Source organism: Falco punctatus (genome assembly GCF_963210335.1).
Source record: "Falco punctatus genome assembly, chromosome: Z".
Lineage (NCBI taxonomy): Eukaryota > Metazoa > Chordata > Aves > Falconiformes > Falconidae > Falco > Falco punctatus.
This window is the reverse complement of record NC_137586.1, coordinates 26,953,983-26,977,096: the sequence shown is the minus strand read 5'-3', so window position 1 is coordinate 26,977,096 and position 23,114 is coordinate 26,953,983. Positions and strand designations below refer to the sequence as shown.

Sequence of the window (23,114 nt, the reverse complement as noted above, 5' to 3'; positions counted from 1 at the left end):
GCACAACTGAACAAACACAGTGCTCTGTCATTGAAAGCACAGACTAGGCAGCAAAATGAAGATGGAAGAGCTGGTGAACGGTTTTTCCAATTTCAGTAAGCTTCCTGCAGCTTATTTTGAAAACACCCTACATGCTCTGTTCCCTGTGTTTGACTCTGCCCAGCAGAGATGTGTTGAGCTGACGGTCTGCCAACAGAAACCATTTCTGGTTTATTTTAAAGCAGAATGACACATGCCAGCCTTTTTTCCTCAGTGTGTGCTTTATGGACATGGACAATTCTACAATCCACTGATATCCTCAGTCTTCACACTTATTCTTAGCCTAATTCTTAGTCTGGTTATTAAAATGCTCGACAATCAACACTGAAGTTGACCATCTTCCTGCAGTTCCCAGCTTTGAAATTGTTTTTCCTTCTTCTCTTGGAGAGTTTTAATTGACTGTCAGGACCTCAGGTGCCTCAACAGGCCTTAATCAACCCTGCTCAGCCTCACCTGGGACACCTCCTGGGAGCTCACATCCTCTGTCAAGGACTCGAGTTCCCTTTAAGCTCAGGCTTAGGCACCCCAGCTGTACCTGAGCTACATCGTAGGTGCTGTTCCTGAATCTCAGGCTGGATTGCCCTGATTGATCTTGGACATAATACTGCATTACCTTGGCTGAAGAGCACGAGGCTGTTGATGGAAAGCCATTGTTCTTACCATCTCTGTACAGCCCGCCTGGGGACCATGCTCCATCGGCAAAGGTGTTACACTACTTGCACTATGGCTCCCCTCAGTTTCTGCCTTCTCTTTCCTCCTGGAGCAGTCTCATGATTGCTGCTCCCTGGTAGCTCTCACAAAGGCTGAAGCCTGAGCTTAAATAGAGCTCCTGGACAAGCAGGCAGAAGGTGCTTGTGTGAGGGGTCCAGGTGAGGTTTATCAGGGAAAGCAAGGTCTGTTGGGGCACTCAGTGTCCTCCTAGAGGTCCCTGACTTGTAGACTACCCTTAGGACTGTGAAAGGTCATTAAAAACAGCAAGTGAGTCTATTGCCAGCAAGCTGAAATTCTGTACATATGGCTCCTTTTCTCCACTGGAGAAGCTGAAGGCATCTCTAAATTTCAAAAGGTTGAAACTGCTTTAGGTGTACAGAATGATATACCCAAAGCTATAAAGACTGTTGTGACCAAAACGACGATCTGGAAGAGCACCAGTAACAGCCCAGGAAAGAGAGATGTTAGAAAATGTAGCAGTATTTTTCATTAGCAATCACTGATTTTACCTGTTACCAGAATGGCTAGTAGAAAGCTCAGCTTTGGCATATGTAGCAATGCTAGTCTACAAACAAACATTGGCTTAGTTCTTTTTTTCTGGCAAGAGGTGGGGAACACACACTGCATTTCAGCTGCAGAACTATGATCTTTAGCATCAAGCCTATGTTATCTGTCTGTGATCTCGTGTTTCAGTCTGCCACACCAAGCAGCAGCACACTCTTCAAGTCTGAAGAGGCTGTTTGCAAGGCACATTAAGGATGAGTGTTTGGGACTAGATTAGAATTAATTAAAATGCTCACACTGAAGCCAGTGGGATTTGGAATGAACACATAACCACCTTTGATGTAGTGATTAGCAGCGGCAGTTTACTAGAACCACATGCTAGAAATGCGTAAGAAACAACCCAAAATTCTGTACAACTTTTAACATTGGGATTATGAATTCATCAGTTTTTACATCAAGTGAACATGCAAGGAGAAAAATGGCATTGGAAGAAACCCTTGCAAGGAAGGAAGGCTGAATAAACAGGATCTTTGCAACGGTGCACTGGAGGGACATGGGTTTGATTTCCTCTGCTGCCACACAAATAGCATATGAGAAATATCATCAATGCAGGATCTATTCTATCATATATAAAGATAGGAATAGGAGCAATTAGAAGTTTTCTGGAGGGGCTAGCGTCAGAAATCTTAAGCTGGTTGACTCTTAAGTTTGGAGCAAACTAAGAAAAGCAACTTCACACTTGTTCGCCTTCACAGGGAGGACAACATACTACTGCTGCCAGTTGCTGAAACTGAATGTATACATTCCTCTCCTCTCTTAATTCACCTTAAAAGGGTTTTCATGAAAAGGAACTGTAATAAAAACAGGTGGAATAAAGTCAAAATTATTATTAACAGATTAAAAAACGAGTAATAATTGCATAATAATAAAAAAATCCCTCCTTCTAGTTGTATGTCTTCCTACTAAAAGAAGTACTTGTTTATTGTAACAATGTGGACTGTAGCATGTAGGAGCTGCAGTCATATTAATGGTTTTCTTCTAACCCCAAGGTTCCATATAGTTTGATAAATCAAACCATTAAGAGAGTACAGAGCGGCCTTACTCAATTTTTCATGTTACCGCCATATTTTAAAAGATGGAATATCAGTGATATTTAGGGCACTTAATGTGACAGTCAGGAAAGCAAAAAACACATGTACCATGCAACTTGAGGTAATAGTGCAATTCAGGTTAAGAAACTGAAGAGACGTAATTAAACGTGTTGTCAGCAAATGATGCAGTTTCAATATAGCTAAAACCTGAGTTTATCGGAATCTTTAAGAAGTCTTTCTACGTTGAGAAAACTTTAAGAAGTTTTCTAGCGTGGAATAAAATTATGTGAACAGTTTGTACAATTATAAGTCAGTGCAGCCTTAAAAAAATGCAATTGGATTTTCAGGAGCAACATTTACATTCTTGGAGGTTAAAGCACTCATGATTTCCTTTCTTACTCAGTTAAGGCCTGGAAGACAATGAGCCAGCCTTAGTTGTGAAAAAAGTAATTTCCACCTGAACCTGTTAAATTTCCCCCCAGGGAGAGGTAAGACTTTATGGGTGTGCAGAATCACTTTTTTCAGTGCAACAGAACCAGCACTGTATTTAGATCTCACATTCCATATTCTTTTATAGCTGAGGTATGTCTGAAACAGAGGGATATGTTATTGTGATCACAGACTTCCAGTAAAAACACTGTATCTGGCATGGTGCAGAAAACAGTTCTAGCAAAACCCAAAAAAGAACAGGATGAAATAGAAAAGGTTGGTGTACATCATCTGGAATATATACAGTACAGTTTTTTTCAGCCAAATAATTTAGAAAGTACCCTGTTCTTTAAGAATAACAGAGGAAATCTAGGGTGGATGTAAAATAAAATCACTTTGCAAGAAGGAATTTGGCAGTCTTTGTTGTAAAAAAGTGTTTGAGATGAATTCAGGTTGGTAGGCTACTTTTAAAATGCAGTAATCCGTTCAATAGCCTCCTTCCTCCTTTACAAGAGATGCCAAGGTATTTGAAGACAGATCATCAACTTTTAATTATTTCAGAATGAAAAATAAAATAAAACTATATAAAGCTTTTAAATTTAATTCCTACTTAATTATGCAGAACAATTTTTTGCTATTTATAAATTATTTTGAAGGCACTGAAAATACATTTTGCCAAGGTACCTGTTATCTGCATATTATCAGACAGGTTTTATTACAGCTGTCTATGAATGTTCCTCCTGCCATACTTGATTATAGCTGAGTTTCCATATTGATGAATTTCCATGTCACAATCTCTGAAAGTCCTTGTTACTTCCTATGTGCCAGTACACTCCTTATCAACTCTGTTACTGCCTTATTCTGCATAATGATCTGTAGCTGACATATACAGCTTTTACTTCTGTAGTTAGGCTGCTTACTATTTTGAATTTGGGTGGGTTTGAGTTGTTTTCTCTCAGAGGTACCAAGTTTATGGAAAAGCATAAGGAAGAAATTATTTACAATTCAAAGACCAATGTATTGAAATCACCAAATATTAAAAGCTATTTTGATACCGGCCCATGTCAAGTTGGGCAAGTGACTTAACTTTTCTGTGCTTCAATTGCCAGTGTTTCAAAGCAGGGAAATTATTAAATACACTACCTGTGTAGTTTATCTAAAAGCAAATTCTTGTTTTAAACAATTGTAGTCTAAAGCATTTATTATTTTCTGTAACATGAAGGCTATATGCCGTCTAGTTTTGCTTTTCAAAACAGACCAGAAATAGCAGGCACATTCACCAAAGTGACATTTTTACGTGTTTCAAAATCACTAGAGATCGGACCTTTTGATCTAGAGTAAAATCATAAAAATGTTGGCATTTTTATGGCATGTGACAGGGACATGACAAATACCTGATCCATATTTAATTACTGGTGAGAACTGACATCTTTGCCAAATGCTTCTCCAACATCAAATCTGGATGAAAACTGGAGACTTTTCTTTTTCTCATATGGGCAATGGTTCTTTAACCATTTTAAGCTAACCATTTAGGCTTTATGACTTTTGGCTGTGTATGTAACCTGTCCTCTGGAGTCCACTGAGGCATCCCTTAGTCCCTTGTTTTCCAGACTGTATTCTGAACCTTTTCAGTTATTCTGTGAAAGTTACATTTTTACACTGTCTCGTTCAGCACTTGACACTTTTAATTTATAAAAGTGACCTCTTAATTTAATATGGAACAATTATGTGTTAGAATGATAGAATAATGTAGGTGGGGGAGGGGACCTCTGGAGGTCATCCAGTCACAAAGCTGGACTTAACGTAGCTCAGAGACTTGTCTGGTTGAGTTTTGAATAACTCCAAGCCTGGGGACCCCCAGACTCCTCTGTGCTGCCATTTCAGCCTTTCTGGGAAGAATTTCTGTGTTAAAACTGGCTGGACTTCCTTTACTGCAGCTTGCAGCTGTTTCCTCTTTTCTTTTTGTTCTTTACGTCTGAAAAGAGCTGCACACCATTGTCTTTATAATCCTTCATTAGATGATGGGAGGTGGTGAATAGATTCTTCCTTAAGCCTTCTCCTCTGCAGGCTGAGCAAACACAGCTCCCTCTCCTTGCATATCATGCATCTCAGGCACCTAACCAGCCAGGTGATCCTCTTCCTCTCCAGTTTGTCGTTACCTTTTTTAGATTATGGTGGTGGTGAGGGGTGTGAAATAGGACATGGTAGTCTAGGTGTGGCTACACAGGTAGAAGGGAAAAACTCCCTTCAGGCAGTGGACAACACACCTGCTAATGCAACCCAGGACACCAGCCATCTGTCATGGCAGAAAGGCCGCTCTGCAGGTTCATGTTCAGCCTGTTGTTCACCTAGAACCTCAGGCCCATTTCTGCACTTAATGCAGTGACTTAAATCTAACCTATGTAAATATTGTTTTAATTCAGGGAATACATTACTTAAATTTGCATTTTGGTATAACCAGCTTAGTCAGATACAGCAATAATAAGCCCCTATATTAGAATAGTTATCAGAGAATGCTTTTTTGTTCATTTTCTTCATTGCTTTCTAGCACTAGCAGGATAAAAAACTGCAAACAAACCAGTCCATGTCACTGCGGTGGGTTGACCCTGGCTGGATGCCAGGTGCCCACCAAAGACATTGTATCATTTCCCTCCTCAGCTAGACAGGGGAGAGAAAATCCACAAAAAGGCTTGTGAGGCAATATAAGGACAGGGAGAGATCACTTCACCAGTTACTATCCTGGGGAAAACACACTCAGTTTGTGGACATTAATGTAGTTTATTACTGTTCAAATCAGACTAGGGTAATGAGAAAGAAAAACAAAATCTTAAAACACCTTCTTCTCAGTCCTCCTTTCTTCCTGGGCTCATCTTCCCTCACGATTTTCTCTACCATCTTTTCCTGAGTGGCACAGGGGGTCAGGGAATGGGACAGGGCATGGGGGCTGTGGTCAGTCCATCACACGCTGTCTCTCCTTCTCCTTCCTCCTCATCCTCTTCGCCTGCTCCAGCTGGGTCCCCCACAGGGTCACAAGTCCTGCCAGCAAACCTGCTCCAGCATGGGCTGCTCTGTCTCCATGGGTCCACAGGTCCAGCCAGGAGCCTTCTCCAGTGTGGGCTCTCCATGGGGTCACAGCCTCCTTTGGACACATACACCTGCTCCAGCATGGGGTCCTCCACCAGCTGCAGGTGGATATCTGCTCCACCATGGACCTCCATGGGCTGCAGGGGCACAGGCTGCCTCACCATGGTCTTCACCACAGGCTGTAGGGGAATCTCTGCTCTGGTGCCTGGAGCACCTCCTGCCCTCCTTCTGCACTGCCCTGGGGGTCTGCAGGGCTGTTGCTGTCACAGAGTCTCAATTCTCTCTTCTGGCTGCCATAGCAGGGTTTTTGCCCCTTCTTAAGTACGTTATCCAAGAGGTGCTACCGCCTTCGCTGATGGGCTCGGCCTTGACCAGTGGTGGGTCCATCTTGGAGCTGGCTGTCACTGGTTCTGTCAGACACAGGGAAAGCTTCTAGCAGCTTCTCACAGAAGCCACCCCTGTAGCACCCCTGCTATCAAAATCTTGCCATGTAAACCCAACACAACCACCAAGCATAAGTGTATCTTTTTGGATTGAACTTGTGAATTCTCCCTGTCCAAAGTTAGTTGTTACTAATGATTTAATTATAGCAAAGCATTCCGTTATATATATGTATACCTAATATATTAATATATGTTAATTATATGTATGTATTAATAGAGATACCCATATCGATACATATATAAGTAAATTATTATTTTTTTAGCTACACTCACTGATGTGTTTCATGTTTTCTACCCAGGCTCATTTCATTTTACTATACAACCAGAATTATTCCTTTTTTCCCCTCACTATTTAAGTGAAATTGGTGAATGCTCAGTTTCTTCTCAGTTGCCCACAGCTGAGCAGTCTTTCACCAGAAAAGTTTAGTATGTCATTCTTTTTTTGAGTATTTATCTATTTTCAGAAGATACTTTGTCAAGGATGCTGGTTGAATACCAATGAGGAAATGGGCTTTCAGTCACAGAAAACACGATATATACTTTGTCACTTTTTTAGCTTGAGAGAGACAAACGTCTTTCACTGAAGGGGGAATAGGTTAACATGAGTGCTTGTGATTCTCAGAACTAGCATCAGTCTGATGTCAAGCTTGTGAAACAGAGAGATAAAATTGAAGTAGCAAGTTCCGCTGTTGCCATGCTGAAAATGTAGCAAAATACAGTATTTAGGAAATGAGAACTATGGAATCCTAAAAAAGGATTTTGATGTCTAACTTTTCATATCCTGTTACAAACAATAAAAAGTAACAAGTATTAAAAAAGAAAGCATGCATGCTTCCAGTGAATAGCAAAATGCTGGAAGGCAGTGTGGGTTACAAAACAGAGTGTTAAAGTAACACTTTGCCAACAAACCACTACTCTCTTAGGAACGTTTATTGGCCGCAAAAGCTGATTCCCCATGAGGAGGTGAATATAAACCAGCAGCAGAGAAGGAGGGAGTTGGCAGACCCTGTTAGCTCAGAACTGAGAAGAGTCCTGGGACTTTATTCTGCAGGCACAGGGATGATGTGCCCCAGCAGAAAGCTGGCAGCACGGAAGGCTAATTCTTTACAGAAAGTTTTTCCCAGTGGGAGCTGAGACTGTGACCCTGTATTTCTTCCTGAAATGTAAAGAAGGCTTGCCTGCTTTGTTCCAGGAAGAAAGGAAAGGCACTTAATTCCAGCTTGTAATACATCTTGCCCTACAAGATGCCCTTCAACCTTCCTGTGTTTTCCCTAAGCTCCAGCACTGTTCTGTGGCATCTGTCAGTCTAGTAGTTGTATGGTTGCTGTTTCGTAGTATGTGTGCATCACAGATTTGTGCCGTGTAATTTCAGAAATGGCTGCATGATTGGTTGAGGCTTGTCCTGTTGTATTTGCAGATTTTATTCCCTGGAGACTTTCTACAACACATTATTTCTTTATTTTTCTTCCAGGGTGGGACTCCTTGGCTATTTTCTTAGGGCTTCACTTCAGTCTTAGCACTTTTAAAATACATTTGTCTAGGTATTTTTCCCCAGGTTTTCTATCTGTCTTCTCTGTTATGAGGGGTATTACTTTTCTGTCTTCCTTTGACCTTCAGCCCTTCTTGACAGCTGGTGGGCCTTTACTTTCAGAGGAGACTCTTGTCTGATTTCGATGCAGCAGAAAACATGACCATGGTAGATAGCAGAAACAGAGTGATAGCTGGTGTGATTTTGGTGGGGTTTTTTTGATCGGCAGTGTTGGGCAATGAAAATGTGCCTGTTCACCTGCTCTGTGCTATTCCCTCACTGTTAAAATGCAGGATGATTGTTTTCACTGTGATTCTGACCATTGAAAAGTACCATACATATTGGATGCGCATACCCTGATGTAGAAATGAATTTTCAAGAGAAGTAGGTATGAGAAGGGGGAATGGCTCTTCGCTCCAGTGGGAAATGCAATTTTCTTTCACTATGACAGTCTGAAAAGTGCAGAAACATGTTTAAATACATTTGGTTAAAATAAAATTTTTCAAAATAATGGAATTTCAACCTCACAAGATTTTTGTGGTCACTGAAGGTGGTGTGGTACAATATGCAATCTCATTAAATTTCACTGAAGAGACTTTATGTCATCCACCTGACTGAAATTTCTCCTTCCTTGATTCTTGTCAATACTTATTGAACAAGTTGATGCATTTTTGTAACCACGACTCAACAGCGATCCTGGAAATGCTCATTTAAGAGGTCCACAGGATGCATAGAGGATTGTTCAAAGTGCAAATTAAAACCACAGTGTTGGAAGAGCGTTCCAGCAGTCCTGCCTTGACTGTAGTGAGAATGAATTTTTCAGTGTTTGCCGTGTAAAACCAGTAAGTAGCACCTTCATGTAGTCAGACAGTGATCAGACTGATTGCAAAACCCACAAAAGCAATTAAAACTCAAGTATTGAAGTAAAATAAGGCAAAAGAAGTACTTAGCATTAGATTTTTAAAAAAAGTTTATTAGTGAAGTTATTTTCTTTGTATGTGCTATTCTCTGTTGTTTACTGTGTAGAAGTTAGCAAGGAATGTCAAAGTATGTCCTATTTTTTGTTCAGTCACCTTTTCCTAGAAAAGTAAGCTTTTGATTAAAAAAAATTCAAAGGAAAGGATCACTTCACTGCAATGTCTTTACAATTTTGCTGATACAAGTTAATATATAGATATGACTATTTCAGTTTTGTAACACTGTCTAGCCCTACTATTGGCGAGGGTATTGAGCGAAATGTACTTCTAAGAAATTAAATGTATTAGTAAGTATTTCAACCAGAAAGTAGATAACATCTTCCCTTGCTGTCAGTAATAAAGCTATTTTGTAGGTCAAAAGAAAGCATGAAAAGAGCTTAATAAGAGAGCATGGACCACAGATGAATCCTTGATCAGACTGTGACCTTAGGTGGAACTATGCATCAGAGGGGTTTAGAAGCCCAAGTGTAATTAATGACAGCCAGCTGAATCAGACATGTCTGCGTCACTGTTTAAAAGGATGGTGGTGCTCATAAAACTTACCAGCATTCTGGCATCCTCCTTCAGGATATTCTTTGAAAGATATTTAGAGCATAGAAGTAATGCAGAGGAGTAATAATAGTGCAAGTATAAAATGAAGAGTGGCCCATCTCCTAACTTTGCACCTATCATTTTCTACTCTGGCTTCCTTGGTTAAAGGAGAATTAATTTTTACAATATTATTGAATATTTTATCATAGATTATTCAGTTAAGATTTCCTGATTTTCACTGGGCAGAGTTTTTTATTTTTGCTCTTACAAATGCATTTGGTCTGATTTCATTGTACCATTAGCTTTTTGGGTTTGTACTGATTTAAGTAGAGCTTTTGCAGATCCTGCTTCTATGCTTACATATTCAGCTGTAAGTGAGGAGGAATTAGGCCCATAGTCAAAAGCACTGTGACAAAAGAATTAGTAGAGTTATTAAGTTTCAGTGATACTTTGAGGCCCGAAGAGCCAGTTAAAGATAATATTTTTTGTTAATGGCCGATGTACACAGAAAAAAATGAATGTGTTCAGGCAAAGATGTCCTTTTTTTTCTGATAAAGGTTATCAAATTTCAAGCAAAAATGAGTTAAAACCAATTCCTCTGGTTTTATTCTAATTAGATAGGTAGGTTAAACAGTTTAAGAGAAGCTGGATAGGCAGAGTAGATAGTGAAGAGAAGTAAAGAGTTATGTTGTTCACCGAGGAGGGAAAACAATGAAATGGGAAAGGAGAGATTGCAGTGTACCACAAAACCCCCATGTCTGCTGAATTCTCTGATGTATACTTAGATTAATGAACTCCCGGGTTCATCTTGTGTACATGTTTTTTGGCTGCCCTGAGGATGAATAGTGATAAGTGCTGGTTCAGGGCAAGTGGTGAGAATGCCATTCAAACTGGGAGAGGTTTGGGGACTGCCGCTGCTGGTGGCACTGCAGCCTTACACTGCAGCCGTGATTTACATGGCTTTGGAGGTGCAGCCTGGGTGTGTGACTTTCAACACAAGAGAAAGAAAATTTGCTTAGACTGTAGAAGCTTGTCTTTTAATCTGCTAACATTATCCAAAAAGAGCCCCATTCTCACCAGCTTTGGTGTCACCTCTTATTTATTTTAAATAAATAAATACCACTAATAATACATATATATATAGTGCCTCTATAATTAAATACCTTTTTTTTGAGGTATCTATTCTTTATACGGGCAAACTGAAGCACATACTACCCTAGAACAACTTCTGGAACAGTTTTGTGCATGAAGAAATGGAGGAAGTTTGTAGGTATCCCAGTAAATTCAAGTGGCTCAGGTTTGTGGTGACTTGTAGGATTGCATCCTTCATGGTATTTGAACTGTACCATGCAAAAATCATCGGAGAACTTTAGTAAAATTTGAATACCACTGTTCTTTGTCATGACACAGCAATGCATAATACTTTTCTATTTTTTCTTAACCTTTTTTTTATAACTGAGAGCATATGCAAGAAAAAAGTATCTTCTGTTTGTGAGTTCACATAGTTCAGGTGCCTATATTTCACCTGGAAATAAAATCACCTGACACATCAGAGTAGTATAATTAGAAGTAATTATGATCTAACAGAAGATTATACCTTCAGATGAAGACTGACTTGGAACAACAGATAAACTCAGAAGAAACAAAACACTTGTAACCATGCAAAGGTCATTGATAGTAAAAAATGAGAGTACAAAATCCAGAATCAAAGTGTTGGATAAAATGTGTATTTTAAAAAGCATCAGCTTAAATAAGAAATGTTTTTCAGTATTTTCTTTTTCTTTGACAAGGAATTACAGATTAAAAAAAAAAAAAAAAGTAGGAAAGATCCTATATTAGTTTCCCAAGTGTATCAAAAATGCCATAGCTCAGTTTCAGTGTGATTTCCAGGTCTATTCTGAAAAATATGTTATCTGAAGATATGCATATAGTTAATATCATGGTTTGTTAGTCTTCATTGAATCTTCTCATGGCTTATGTTAGAGCAAAGATGTAAGTCTTGTGGAAATGGGTTTTCTGACATCCCAAAGATTTACATCTTCTTGGGACCTCACTGATTTAGTTTGCAGTGTCCGACCTTTATTTCAGATGTAGAGCAATATGTACAGTGGTAACTACACTGAGAATTGTGAATATAATAGAATGGAAAAGAATAAACATTAGTGCAAACAAGTAATTTGATATTTTGTACATGCATCTTTGAATGTTTTGGAAAAAATAATTCTGTAGGCTTTTCTTGAAGTATTGTTTTTATTTCAGATGAAATCACTATTTTCCTGGGATATTTGTTTGGTTTTTTTACTTGAATAAGAATGTGATGTTTAGTTTAGTAAAAATGAGCAGGCTTGTTGGTTAAGACAGCTGGTACAAACAAGAATATATGGTTAGACTCTCGTCTGAGCTTTTGCTGCTTTATGCTACTGAGGTAGTTATTAATCTTCACTTTTTCAGATTTTCCAGTTACTTCCCTGTAGTCAATCAGTCCAACATAATTAAAAGGGTGGGGAGCTATCATGCATGGGCTGTAAATAATTCCTCTTTGTACTTATCATGCTTAAGGCAGGGATTCCAGTACATTGAGAAAGCAAAGCTGTTTAAAAGAGCAGTGTTCAAATTAGGTGTACTGCTTGGAAACTTAGACAAGATAAAGAGAAATTTCTGATTTCATACTCAGTACATCTTTCTGTCTGCCCAGACAGAAATTTGAGTTAGTTTATGTGCAGGTTTTTGCTGGCAGACTTATGCTATTAATGAGTTTGAACGGGTGTAATTCCTTATTAACATACGTGGTCTGTCTTAAACTACAGTGTAGGCTGTTCCTTTTGCAAATTTTGTGTTCTTAGAGTCTGCTGAACTCATAAGACAGGTGTACTGTAGGAGTACAAAGCACAATTTTGCCAGTGTTGGTATTTAGTCTTTATGTTCCTTTACTATTCCTAAACTCCTGCACTCTTCCCTCCATAGACATACCCTACAGTTAAATGGAATTTGACAAGTAAAAATCCTTAAAAGAAGACTGATATCACTGGGGAAAAAAACCACAGTAATCCAAGAATTAGAGGAGTTCAGAGTTTAGATTAAATAGGATGCATGCACATTCTAAAATAATCTAAAATGGTCACAATCTAGGAACAACTTTATAATCGTTAAGCTTTAGAGGAGTACCTGTTAAGAGTTCATGATGTTCTTGAAAGTGTTTGTAGAAGGCTACAGCAGACCAAGGTGAATGTTTTTATGCATTGAGTGTTCATTAACTGTTAGTAGATACTGTAGTCACGCACAGGGAACAGCAAGGATCAGATGCTTAATTCAGTAAACAATAACTTCTAAGGAATGCCTTGAAAACTGAAAAGCTGTAATTAGAGAAACTGTCTTAGCATAAAAGATTCACCAGGATGACCAGCTTAGGAGAATCATCACGTACCTGAAACCAGCCTAAAATTTTCAGCCATAAATATTACATCTTGGCTTTTTTAAGGCTGCATTTCTCTTCCAGTAGATGCTTCGGTTTGCATTGAATAGTTGAATAGTGCCATTATATCTGATTTCTTTGAGAAACATTCAGAGTGTTTGAAATTAATCTAGAGGAAGGTACTACAAACACGTTTTCCACTATAGGTAAATTTCTATAGACATAAAAAAGGCTAGGGAAATATCTTTTTAGCTTCTTATTACCTTCATGTCTGTGTGATTTTAGGCTTGGTTTTCTTTCATCAGAAGTACATCATGTCCTTAGTTTATCTAATGCAGTGTGTAATTCTTTCTATGCCTCAAAACAGTATCGGTCTCAAAATTGATGTCTAGAACATACTTCTGGGGACAGACAGTGTTTGCAACTGAATGAGTAAAGAACCGCTTCTGAAAGCACTACCATGGTCTTCTTCCATGGAGCTCAGGGGACAGTTCACACTACTTTAGCAAAGGGAATAGGACTTGCTTCAGAAATTTCTAGACATTTCTTCTTACTCCTGCATTACATCTGACTGACTCCTTGGTTGTGCTGCTGCAGCTTTCTCTGAGGTTATGCTGGAAAATAGATCAGTAAAATTATCTCAGTTAAAAATAAACTTTTCCCTAAGCTGGAAGCAGGCAGTATTTTCTTGGAAGCACTGCTACAGAAATTTTACCCTGCTTTCTGCCGGTGGTGAGGCTTCTGCAATCCTGCTGCAGTGCCCAGATTCACCCTCTCCTTAACATTAGAAACGTGAGTAATGGTGAAGTTTTGTAATTGATTTCAGCTGTTCGGACTATGGACTGTTGCCAAAGAAGGATCCTGCATTTCGTCCCTCCCTCTCCTTGCGTGCTGCTGCCACTTCTTTCTACTACCTTTGATCATGCAGATGCGTGATGAGCAGCTTCCCTTGCTGATACGCCTGAAAACTGCCCGGAAAAGGAGGGAGCCATTAGTCTCTGGCCAAATAACCAAGCTGCTGTTGACTCATTGTGTCTGCATTTGTGATCTTTAGCTGCATAAAGGAAGAGATGGAAAGGTACAGCAGGAGAGGAGGGAGTGGGGCTGGGACAGAAGGTCATGGTGGTCTCATGCAGCTAGATTGTGGTGAGCTCGTCCATACTAACACACTCTGTGGTAAATTAGCTGGTGACAGAGTTTCAACAGGCTGCCTCTACTGTGGCTGTGAGCAGGGGAGAGAGGGATGTGTCTGTCCATGGTTTAGATATTGGAAATCTTCAAAGTGTGAAAGTGCCACTAATGCCATCAACCCAACTCCCTGCACTGATTTTTTTAGGGTGGGACTACATATTGCTAAGACTTGATGCGAATGCACTGTGAATCCAAGGGCCAAGCTCAGTCAACTTTGAGAGACTGGCACAGATCTCAGGAATATTAACTCCCTAGCGGTTTGTGTAGTGGGAGGCTGAACAGAGGGCAGATATTTCATGGTGACTCATTGAGAGAAAAGCTAATATTTGTAGGCTTTTATTACATAGCAGGGAATTCAAATGGGGAAGGACACTGCAGACAGAGTCAATATGATTTATGGTGCATGGAATTGCTTGTTTCATCTCAGAATAAAACCTGGTATCCATTGAAAGATTAGAGTGTAATAAATTTCATTCTGAAAACTGATAGAGATACTAGATTTCTCTTCAGGGTATTTTCCTTGAAACCTGGGATATTTTCATCTGTGAAGGAAATCAAGGTTTGTATATTTGAAGCCTGGAGCTGTGCTGTCCGGTGCTTAAAGTTTGGTATGGTACTTTATCAGTGTGAAGAAGCAACTAACAAGGAGCAAAGTGTAAACTTGTTTCTCTCATATTTTGCAGGTTGAATATTACAGCTGCACCTGTACTTGGGCTTTTTCTACTGATGTCCAACACACAATAGATATTCTAAACAGTATTCAGCAGGTCCCTCTGCAGCATAACAGCAATCCTTCTTTGATACAAGATGGAGGAGACATACAAAGATAGGACTTCATTAGTGAAAGGGGCAAAAGATATTGCCAGAGAAGTGAAGAGGCAAGCAGTAAAAAAAGTTAATAAAGCTGTTGACAAAGCTCAGGATGGCTACACACAGAGGTCCTACAACCGGTTCCAGGATGAGGAAGATGATGATGATTACTATGTCCAAGGAGGAAATTATGGTGTAGAAGCTAATGATGATGAAGGATCAAGTGAAGCAACTGAAGGGCATGATGAAGATGATGAAATTTATGAAGGGGAGTATCAGGGAATCCCTAACATGGGGCAGGGCAAGGATGGCATAGTGGCCTTAGGCCAGCCTATGCATGATGAATATAAGGATCGTCATGAACTGGAAACAGAGAGGAAAGCTGATGAAGAAGAGCTAGCACAGCAGTACGAACTAATAATACAAGAATGCGGCCATGGTCGTTTCCAGTGGGCCCTCTTCTTTGTGTTAGGAATGGCCCTAATGGCTGATGGGGTTGAAGTTTTTGTAGTAGGATTTGTGTTGCCCAGCGCTGAAACAGATATGTGTATCCCCAATTCTGGGTCAGGATGGCTTGGTGAGTAAAGTCTTCGTTCTGTCTTTGTGCTATCACAAGTGTTGCTTACAGTATGCCTAAATATGTATTTGTCAACACCAATGCTTATCTAAAAATATGTTTGTACCAAATAGAAATAAGTAATCCACAAAGTGCATTTACAGCTAATACGGATTTAATGAAGACTGTAATTTTATTTTTTAGATAGTTGTTTTCTTTCTCAGTCATTAAGTATAAATAAATCACTAAAATGGAACACTGCACAGCAAAAAGAGGAGAGGGATACATCTTGCTCTCACATACAAGAGCAGACATCCAGATGAACTAATTGGGGAAAAAAAACAAGCAGAAACCACAGTCCGAGTATTGGAGTTCTGCTTGATTTATACAGGCAAAATAAAGAGCAGATGAAACAGTTGTCATACTGTGTAGGAGCCTTCCCTTCCCAAGGGCAAGGTGGAATGTAACCTGGGAAATGCAGGAAATCCAGGGAAAAGTCTGTCTAGTCTTTTGTCTTTTAATCCTTTTATCCCAGTGATTGTTCACTATCCAAAAAGTATAATGTTTATTTTGAGTTGCAGGGGGACAGACATCAGCAGGACAAATGGCTGAAGATGAGCTTGGGTATGCTTTTTATGGCCGTTCAGTTGATGGGCATGGGCTGCATCTCATCCTGTTGCCTCTTCCTTCCTGTAGTGTGGCAAATAGGCAGGCTGAGCCAGCCCTGGGTGACTTGTTGATAGCAGCACGCTGCGAGCAGGTCCATGCTTGCCCTCCCAGGGCCTGCTTGGGCACAGCAAATAAAGCAAGGCTCTCATGGGGTAGAGCTGTGGAGAAAGGGTGTAGTAATGGTCCCCTGGGGGAGGGGGGAGGTAGGAGCATGGGGCTTGGGACATGGCAGAAAAAGGAACATGTACAACATAGACAAGCAGCTTGGACCTGAAGGACCCATGCTATTACAGAAAAGGAGGGCTTCTTTTAAAATATTTAGGAACCTTTGCCTTCTGGCAGATATACTACTGTTTGTTCCCTGCATCTGTACAGTGCATAGTTCTGTTGCGCCAGTCTAATTTTAACTTAGCTCAGTTTCCTGATTTTATTCTGTTGTTCACTGTCAATTAGAATAAGATACCAACTGCATCAAAATTAGATCCAGAATTTTAAATAGCAGAAGGCTATTTGTGCAATTTAAATAACACAGAAGCCTTCTAGGTAGACCATGACAGGTTGGATTCCTGATGTATTGATACTAGCAGTTTGGCTCCATAGGTTTCAATAAAATCGACCATAGCCACCCTCATTTATATCTCTAAGCTTCCCTTCATGTCAGAGGATCATGCGTGGAAACAGGAGCTGAGTTCTCAGATGGCTGTGTCCTCTGAGGCATTCCTTGCCACGTGATCATTTGTTGTTAGAAATTAATCACTCTCCCTGCTTCTACAGTGAGGTGGTTAAACTTCTAATAAAAAAAATTACATTGTCTAATATTGCAAACAATGTAAATATTGTTTGGTACTTTTTGTTTACGCAAATTTACAAACATCGTCTTTGTCATGCTTGGACCTGTGAGTTTTCAGATCTACTTCTTACAGAAAGAAGGTGCATAAACATGTCTATTTATAGACATTTTGGAGCTCTGTAAGTGATTGGAAGAGCAGAGAGAAAGAAGATAAACCAAAACAACCTAAACTGGTATCTCTAGATAAATGTTACTGCGTCAGTGCAGATAACACAGAATACATTTTAGAAAAGCAGTGTACGCCCAGCTTGCTTTTAATGTGATTTTGCTACCCAATACTTGGCAGTTGAGGACATCTTTAAACTCGAGTAATCAATTTTTTTTTTAGTCCTCTCTGACTGGAACAAAAATGATGGATCACAAGCCCATTCTTAAATTACTGATAACCCTGTTTGTTTTACCACATGCACCCTCCCAACAAATTGAACTGTCAGAGTTGTCTTTGTTCTCCAGGATGATAACAATACTTTTAAGGGTAGCTACCAAATCAGTCTGCAGTTAGCTTGTATGGGGTTAGAGAAATGAACAAGGTCATGCAACATTAAGAGGGAGCTTCGTGATGCTTACATATCTAGCAGCTGACTGATCCACATATGCAGTTCTTTTCACTTACATTAAGTGTTAAACTGGGAAATAGATCTTTTCATATTTAAGACATTCTGAACACTTTAGTACTCCTGGCTTCTCTGATTGTCAAGTTATGAGTGTGGAGAACATGGCTGTAATGCTTTTTCTTTGTTATACCTGCTATATAGAGTTGAAATTTGGGGGTAAATACATTATATTTTCTAAAAAAAGCATCTCATTTAAACAGTTGCAGTAAGCATTACGTTGATGACTTGAATTGGAAGTGGGGAGTATTGTCCCTGCAAGAGCAGGTGGCCATGGGGATTCGCAGCCACCTGTCAGTCTGACACATGTCAAGAAAAGGGTTGAGGATTTCCCTGTCACTAGGCTTCTTATGATGCCATTTGAAGATATATTGGAATGACTCTTGACAATGTTTAACTACAGTTCAGTACAGAAGCTGTTAAATACCGTGTGTGTGTGTGTGTGTCTTGCTGACAAAATAAAGGAAATAACTTGGGAAGGTTTAAGTGTGCAAGCAATGTATCCTCATGCCTAAAATACAGAAGTTGTAATGCATATCCCCGTATCTTCCTGTTGTGGCATTAGCAGACAAATGATTCTATGCTAAAAGATTAACATAAAAAAGCAGGAAATAACAGAGATAAGCAGTTTCTTTCTGAGTGTGTATCAAAGGCATTGCAACATGTGGTGGTTCTATCAATAATTTCACAGAAATTTTATTACTTGCCCATTGCTAATAGAAATGTATCGTAGGCTGCAGTTCGTCAGTACATATTGCTTATAACCAGTGTAGATATACAGCCTTTGCAGACAGCATAACCTTAATTCCAGTGATAGAAAATATTCATCACGACAGTGAATGCTTAGTGAAAGTGTTTTTGTATGATCATAACTAGGCCCTCACAGCCATGCATTTCAATTATTTTGCTGTTGTGATTTCACATCATAATTACATCTTAACGGGGTCTTCCAGACAGGCATAATTTTTTTTCATTATTATAATTCCATAATCCGTAGGGCTTTAATGTTGTTAGAATACTAATTCATGGAACCAGTGCTAAGAGTTATAAGGTGGACACACACACAATATTTATTTTCCAGGTAATTTTCTAGACTATTTAGAAACACACTAAGAAAGAACGTGTTAATTTGTCATTGAAAAAGCACTCATTGACTCAGTTGTAAAAACTGATTTGTCATATGTCGTGCCATGATACTTTACTAGGGAACATGAACTAATTAAAAGCAGGTGGCAATCAATATTCATAGAGCCTTCTTGTTGCTTTTATTTATTTATTTATTTACTTGCACCAGGGCAGTTTCTCAAATTCCTTCTCTATTGACCCTTGTATGAGCTTGAGGTCACCATTGATTGATCACCAGCAGCATTTCAGAGCCCATAAAGTCATGTGATGAAAGTGCTGATCAGAATCATGAACTAGTTTCTTGATGCCTTTTGAGTTAAACAATAAAATAATACATTTTTTTAAATTTCCAAGCAGCTGTTTTATTAAAAACAGGGAAGCTGATTTGCTTAAACTCTCACGAGATTACAGTGACGTGTCACTAACAGTGAGGGAAAGGCCTCCATTCCCTGCTTCACAACCTGGCTGTACTTGTCAGGTCTTGTATGTGTGGATCCATGTTGACCTTGGGTTCTGGGACTGATGAGGCAGGACTCTGCCTTCATGAGACAGGTTGTAAGCTCAGGCCTGAAGATGTTGTTTTAACTCCTTTCCTGCTTGCATCTTATCCCTTTGGTTTTACACGTAGCTCAGAACTGAACTGATTTTAGGTTAATTCTCTGGGTTCTGATTTAGATGTACTTTTCTACATTACTTTGTTTCTATGTCTTTGCATAAAGATTAGTCTTCAGTTTTATAACTTATTTTTTTGGTAAAATTTCAATTATGGCTTTTTCTTTCCTCATCTCAGCATCTGAAATAATGAAACATTCTTCCTAAGCTGGGCAATGATAGCCTTTCCTGACTATATCTGTTCAGGGTGCCATACCACTTCTGACTGTCTTCTCACCAGTTCTCCATGGAACCTGTAAGTTCTCGCCTTCATGTGCAAGACTTTTGATAGCTGTACTGCTGTCAGTGTTGCTAACAGTAGATACAGGCTGACTTCTGCATGACTGGCCCACGATGCCAGTCTTCATGGCACTAGTTGGCACATTTTTCAGACAGATACCACACAGCTGCTCGATCATTCCCCCCTCACCCAGCGGAGTGGGGAGGAGAATCAGAAAGGAATGTAAAACTTGGGGGCTGAAATAAGAACAGTTTAATAACTGAGATAAAATAAAAATGAAAGAACAATATTAATAATAACAGGTATAATGAAAAGGAGGGAGAAGGGGAATGAAATCCAAAGGTAAGAGAGAAAACAAGTGATGCACAATACAGCTGCTCCCCACCCGCTGACCCATGCCCAGCCAGTCCCCCAGCAATGGTTGGCCCACCCCAGCCAGCCCCCCGAGTTTATACTCCCAGCACGGTGCCCCATGGTATGACATACCTCTGTGGCTAGCTGGGGTCAGCTGTCCTGGCTGTGTCCCTCCCAGTGACTGGTGCCCCTCCAGCCCTCTGGCTGGCAGGGCCTGAGAAACCAGAAAGGCCCTGACCCAGTACAAACATTACCCAGGAACAACCAAAAATATCAGCATGTTATCAACATTGTTCCCACACCAAATCTAAAACTGCACTAGCCACCAAGAAGAAAATTAACTCTATCTCAGCTGAAACCAGGACACCCTGCTTTTAGCAGGGGTTCAGACTAGAGCTCTCCAAAGGTCCCTTCCAACCCAAGTTTTTCTGAGTTCGTAAAAAAAAAAAACCCAAACTGTAAAATACACCACTTCCAGCTTCCTATAACTAAAAAAGATACTGCATTTTTTACACTTGACAACATTTAAAGGAAAGAGTGTTCTGAACTCACGGATCATGCACAGGCTTGCTGCTTTAAACGCAGACTGGGATCTAAATTCATTTGGGCAAGATCATATAGTTTGAGTTATTTGTTCTCTTCTGTGCCTCTATGGATTGTCTCTGGATCTGGCAGAAATCTGGCAGCATGTGACAATATGTCAGTGAATAAAGGAATGCAGGACCCAAGTCTGACAGGACCATTTTGTAAACATTCAGGCATCTGCATGCCTAGCAGGGGTTTTTGATAGGTTTCCTTCATGTAACCTGTTACTGAAGCAACAGATTTCACTTTTAGAGAGATTTCTGCTGTTGTGGATGTTCAAAGTAAAATGATCTTAAGCAACGTTTTATATGGAGTTCTTTTTGATGTTCAGTGCTTGTGATATTCCTTTGTTTTCCTACCTATTAAGTAGCTATAAATTCTCTGTGTAGGCCAGATATGTACAGGCATTGTGATTTGGAGGGGAGAAGGAGATTTCTTAGAATTGCTGATGTTTTTTGAGGACTGTGACTTAATATGGAAACTATACATTTTGTCTTGGATAATTGATGGTTGGAGTAAAGATTATATCACAAGAATTTTCTTTTTGCCAACTATAAATAAATATACTTTTGAAGTTTTAAAAAAGGCCACAAAACCTAAATGTATTGATCTTAATGATCAATTAAGATTACTCTTGTTTATGATTTCATTAAAATTATTTTTAACCAGCCTCATTTTTGCTAGGTTAAGTTATGGTTGTGGCTTAACTGAAATTCTATGTTCAGGGCCGAGTCCAGAATTGAAAGACTGAAAACTGAGGAAGAATAATACTGAGCAGCTGGTACTCCGGTTTTCATTTTTTCTTAAAATTCAAACATTTAAGACTTTATTTCAAAACAAAATCTACTTCTGATATTCCCTTATCTACTCAATTCCAGTGATACTTACTATCATGCAGAAGACATGAAGAGTTAACCATGTATTTCACACTTCTTTACTTAGTAAAAGGTCTGCATTTTAATAGATTGTTACAAACCATCCTTATACAGCAGTGAGTAAAATTCCTTCTGCAGCTGTAAGTAGGCATCTATGTATAGCCCTGTTCTCTTTTATTGTTAAATATTACTATAGGTCATTAGATACAGGTGAGCTTTATTGCCTGTTCCTGCATAGAATACAGTAGGAGAAAGTGAATGTCTTCCAGTTATATCCCAGTTATTAACACAGTACAGATTTGTGATGACATCGTAGATCACAAGTGACATAACATAAAGGAAAACCAGGATCTGCTACTCTATATTTTACTATTATGTGCAACTAGTAGATGTCATCCTGTAAAGCTGAAACTGCCAGGGGAAGATCCATATTTTTGTTATGGAAAGCATGTTGAAGTTCTTTTTTTAAATTATTTTAGACTTCAGGGGTAGAGGAAGAGATTCAGAACTGATTTCTTAATGTGGACTCCTGGCTGTGGTATAAATTTTATTGAAGAGAGCACAGAAGTTAAAATCTTAGGTACTTACATATGGTCTGAGAAGGTGAAAGCAGGTGTGTAGGATTAACGTCTTATTTCTTCAGAAGGAGATGCCAGAAATACAAATGTCATTATGCATTCTGTTCACCTTTGGTACAGTTCAGTTCCTTAGCAATGACATTATGAAAGCATTCCTACTGCACTGTTTTTCTGCTTGCCTTCCAAACACAATTATTTGAGGAAGCAAAACTGAGACAGATCCTTCACTGTCCTAAGCAGCTACATTATGTAGACCAGTGGAGATGGTGGTTAGATTTGTTTTTCTTTTCAGAGAGGAAAAAAGGGACAGTGGAGAGAGAATGCAATGTAGATTATGTCTGTTAGGAACTGGACTAAATCCGTTCATGTGATGTAATACCAGCATCAGCCATCATGAGTTTATGAAAGGCAGGTCCTCCTTGATGATCCTGATCTCCTCCTATGACAAGATGACCCACCTAGCAGATCAGGGAAAGGCTGTGGATGTTGTCCACCTGGACCTTAGTAAAGCCTTTGACACTGTCTCCCACAGCATTCTCCTGGAGAAACGGGCTGCTCGTGGCTTGGAGAGGTGTACTCTGCTCTGGGTTAAAACTGGCTGGACGATGAAGCCCAAAGAGCGGTGGTGAATGGAGTTACATCCAGCTGGCGACCAGCCACAGGTGGTGTTCCACAGGGCTCGGTATTGGGGCCCGTCCTGTTTAGTGTCTTTCCCAGCCATCTGGGCAAGGCAACCAACTGCACCCTCAGCAACTTTGCAGATGACACCAAGCTGGGCAGCAGCGTTGATCTGCGGGAGGGCAGGAGGCTCTGCAGAGGGGTCTGGACATGCCGGACCGATGGGCCGAGGCCAGCTGGATGAGGTTCAAGAAGGCTCCGTGCCGGGTCCTGCAGCTGGGTCACACCAGCCCCACACAGCGCTACAGGCTGGGGCAGAGCGGCTGGAAAGGGCCTGGTGGGAAAGGGCCTGGGGGTGCTGGTCGGCAGCCGGCTGGGCATGAGCCAGCAGGGTGCCCAGGTGGCCAAGGAGGCCAGCAGCACCCTGGCTGGTGTCAGAAGCAGTGTGGCCAGCAGGGCAAGGGAAGGGACTGTCCCCCTGCACTGGGCACTGGTGAGGCTGCACCTCGAACCCTGTGTTCAGGTTTGGGCCCCTCACTGCAGGAGGGACGTAGAGGGGCTGCAGCGTGTCCAGGGAAGGGCAAGGGGCTGGGGAAGGGGCTGGAGCACAAGGCTTGCGAGGAGCAGCTGAGGGAACTGGGGTTGTTTAGT

General features: G+C 40.2%; 1 protein-coding gene across 1 annotated transcript in view; it reads left to right on the top strand.

Moving 5' to 3' along the window:
* Window positions 1-23,114, top strand: part of SV2C (synaptic vesicle glycoprotein 2C) — a 240,529-nt gene that overhangs the window by 123,382 nt on the left and 94,033 nt on the right. The window contains exon 3 of the mRNA XM_080373289.1: window positions 14,624-15,327. Coding sequence (XP_080229415.1) covers window positions 14,748-15,327 — 580 coding nt within the window. The 5' untranslated portion in view covers window positions 14,624-14,747. The remainder of the gene's footprint in view (window positions 1-14,623; window positions 15,328-23,114) is intronic.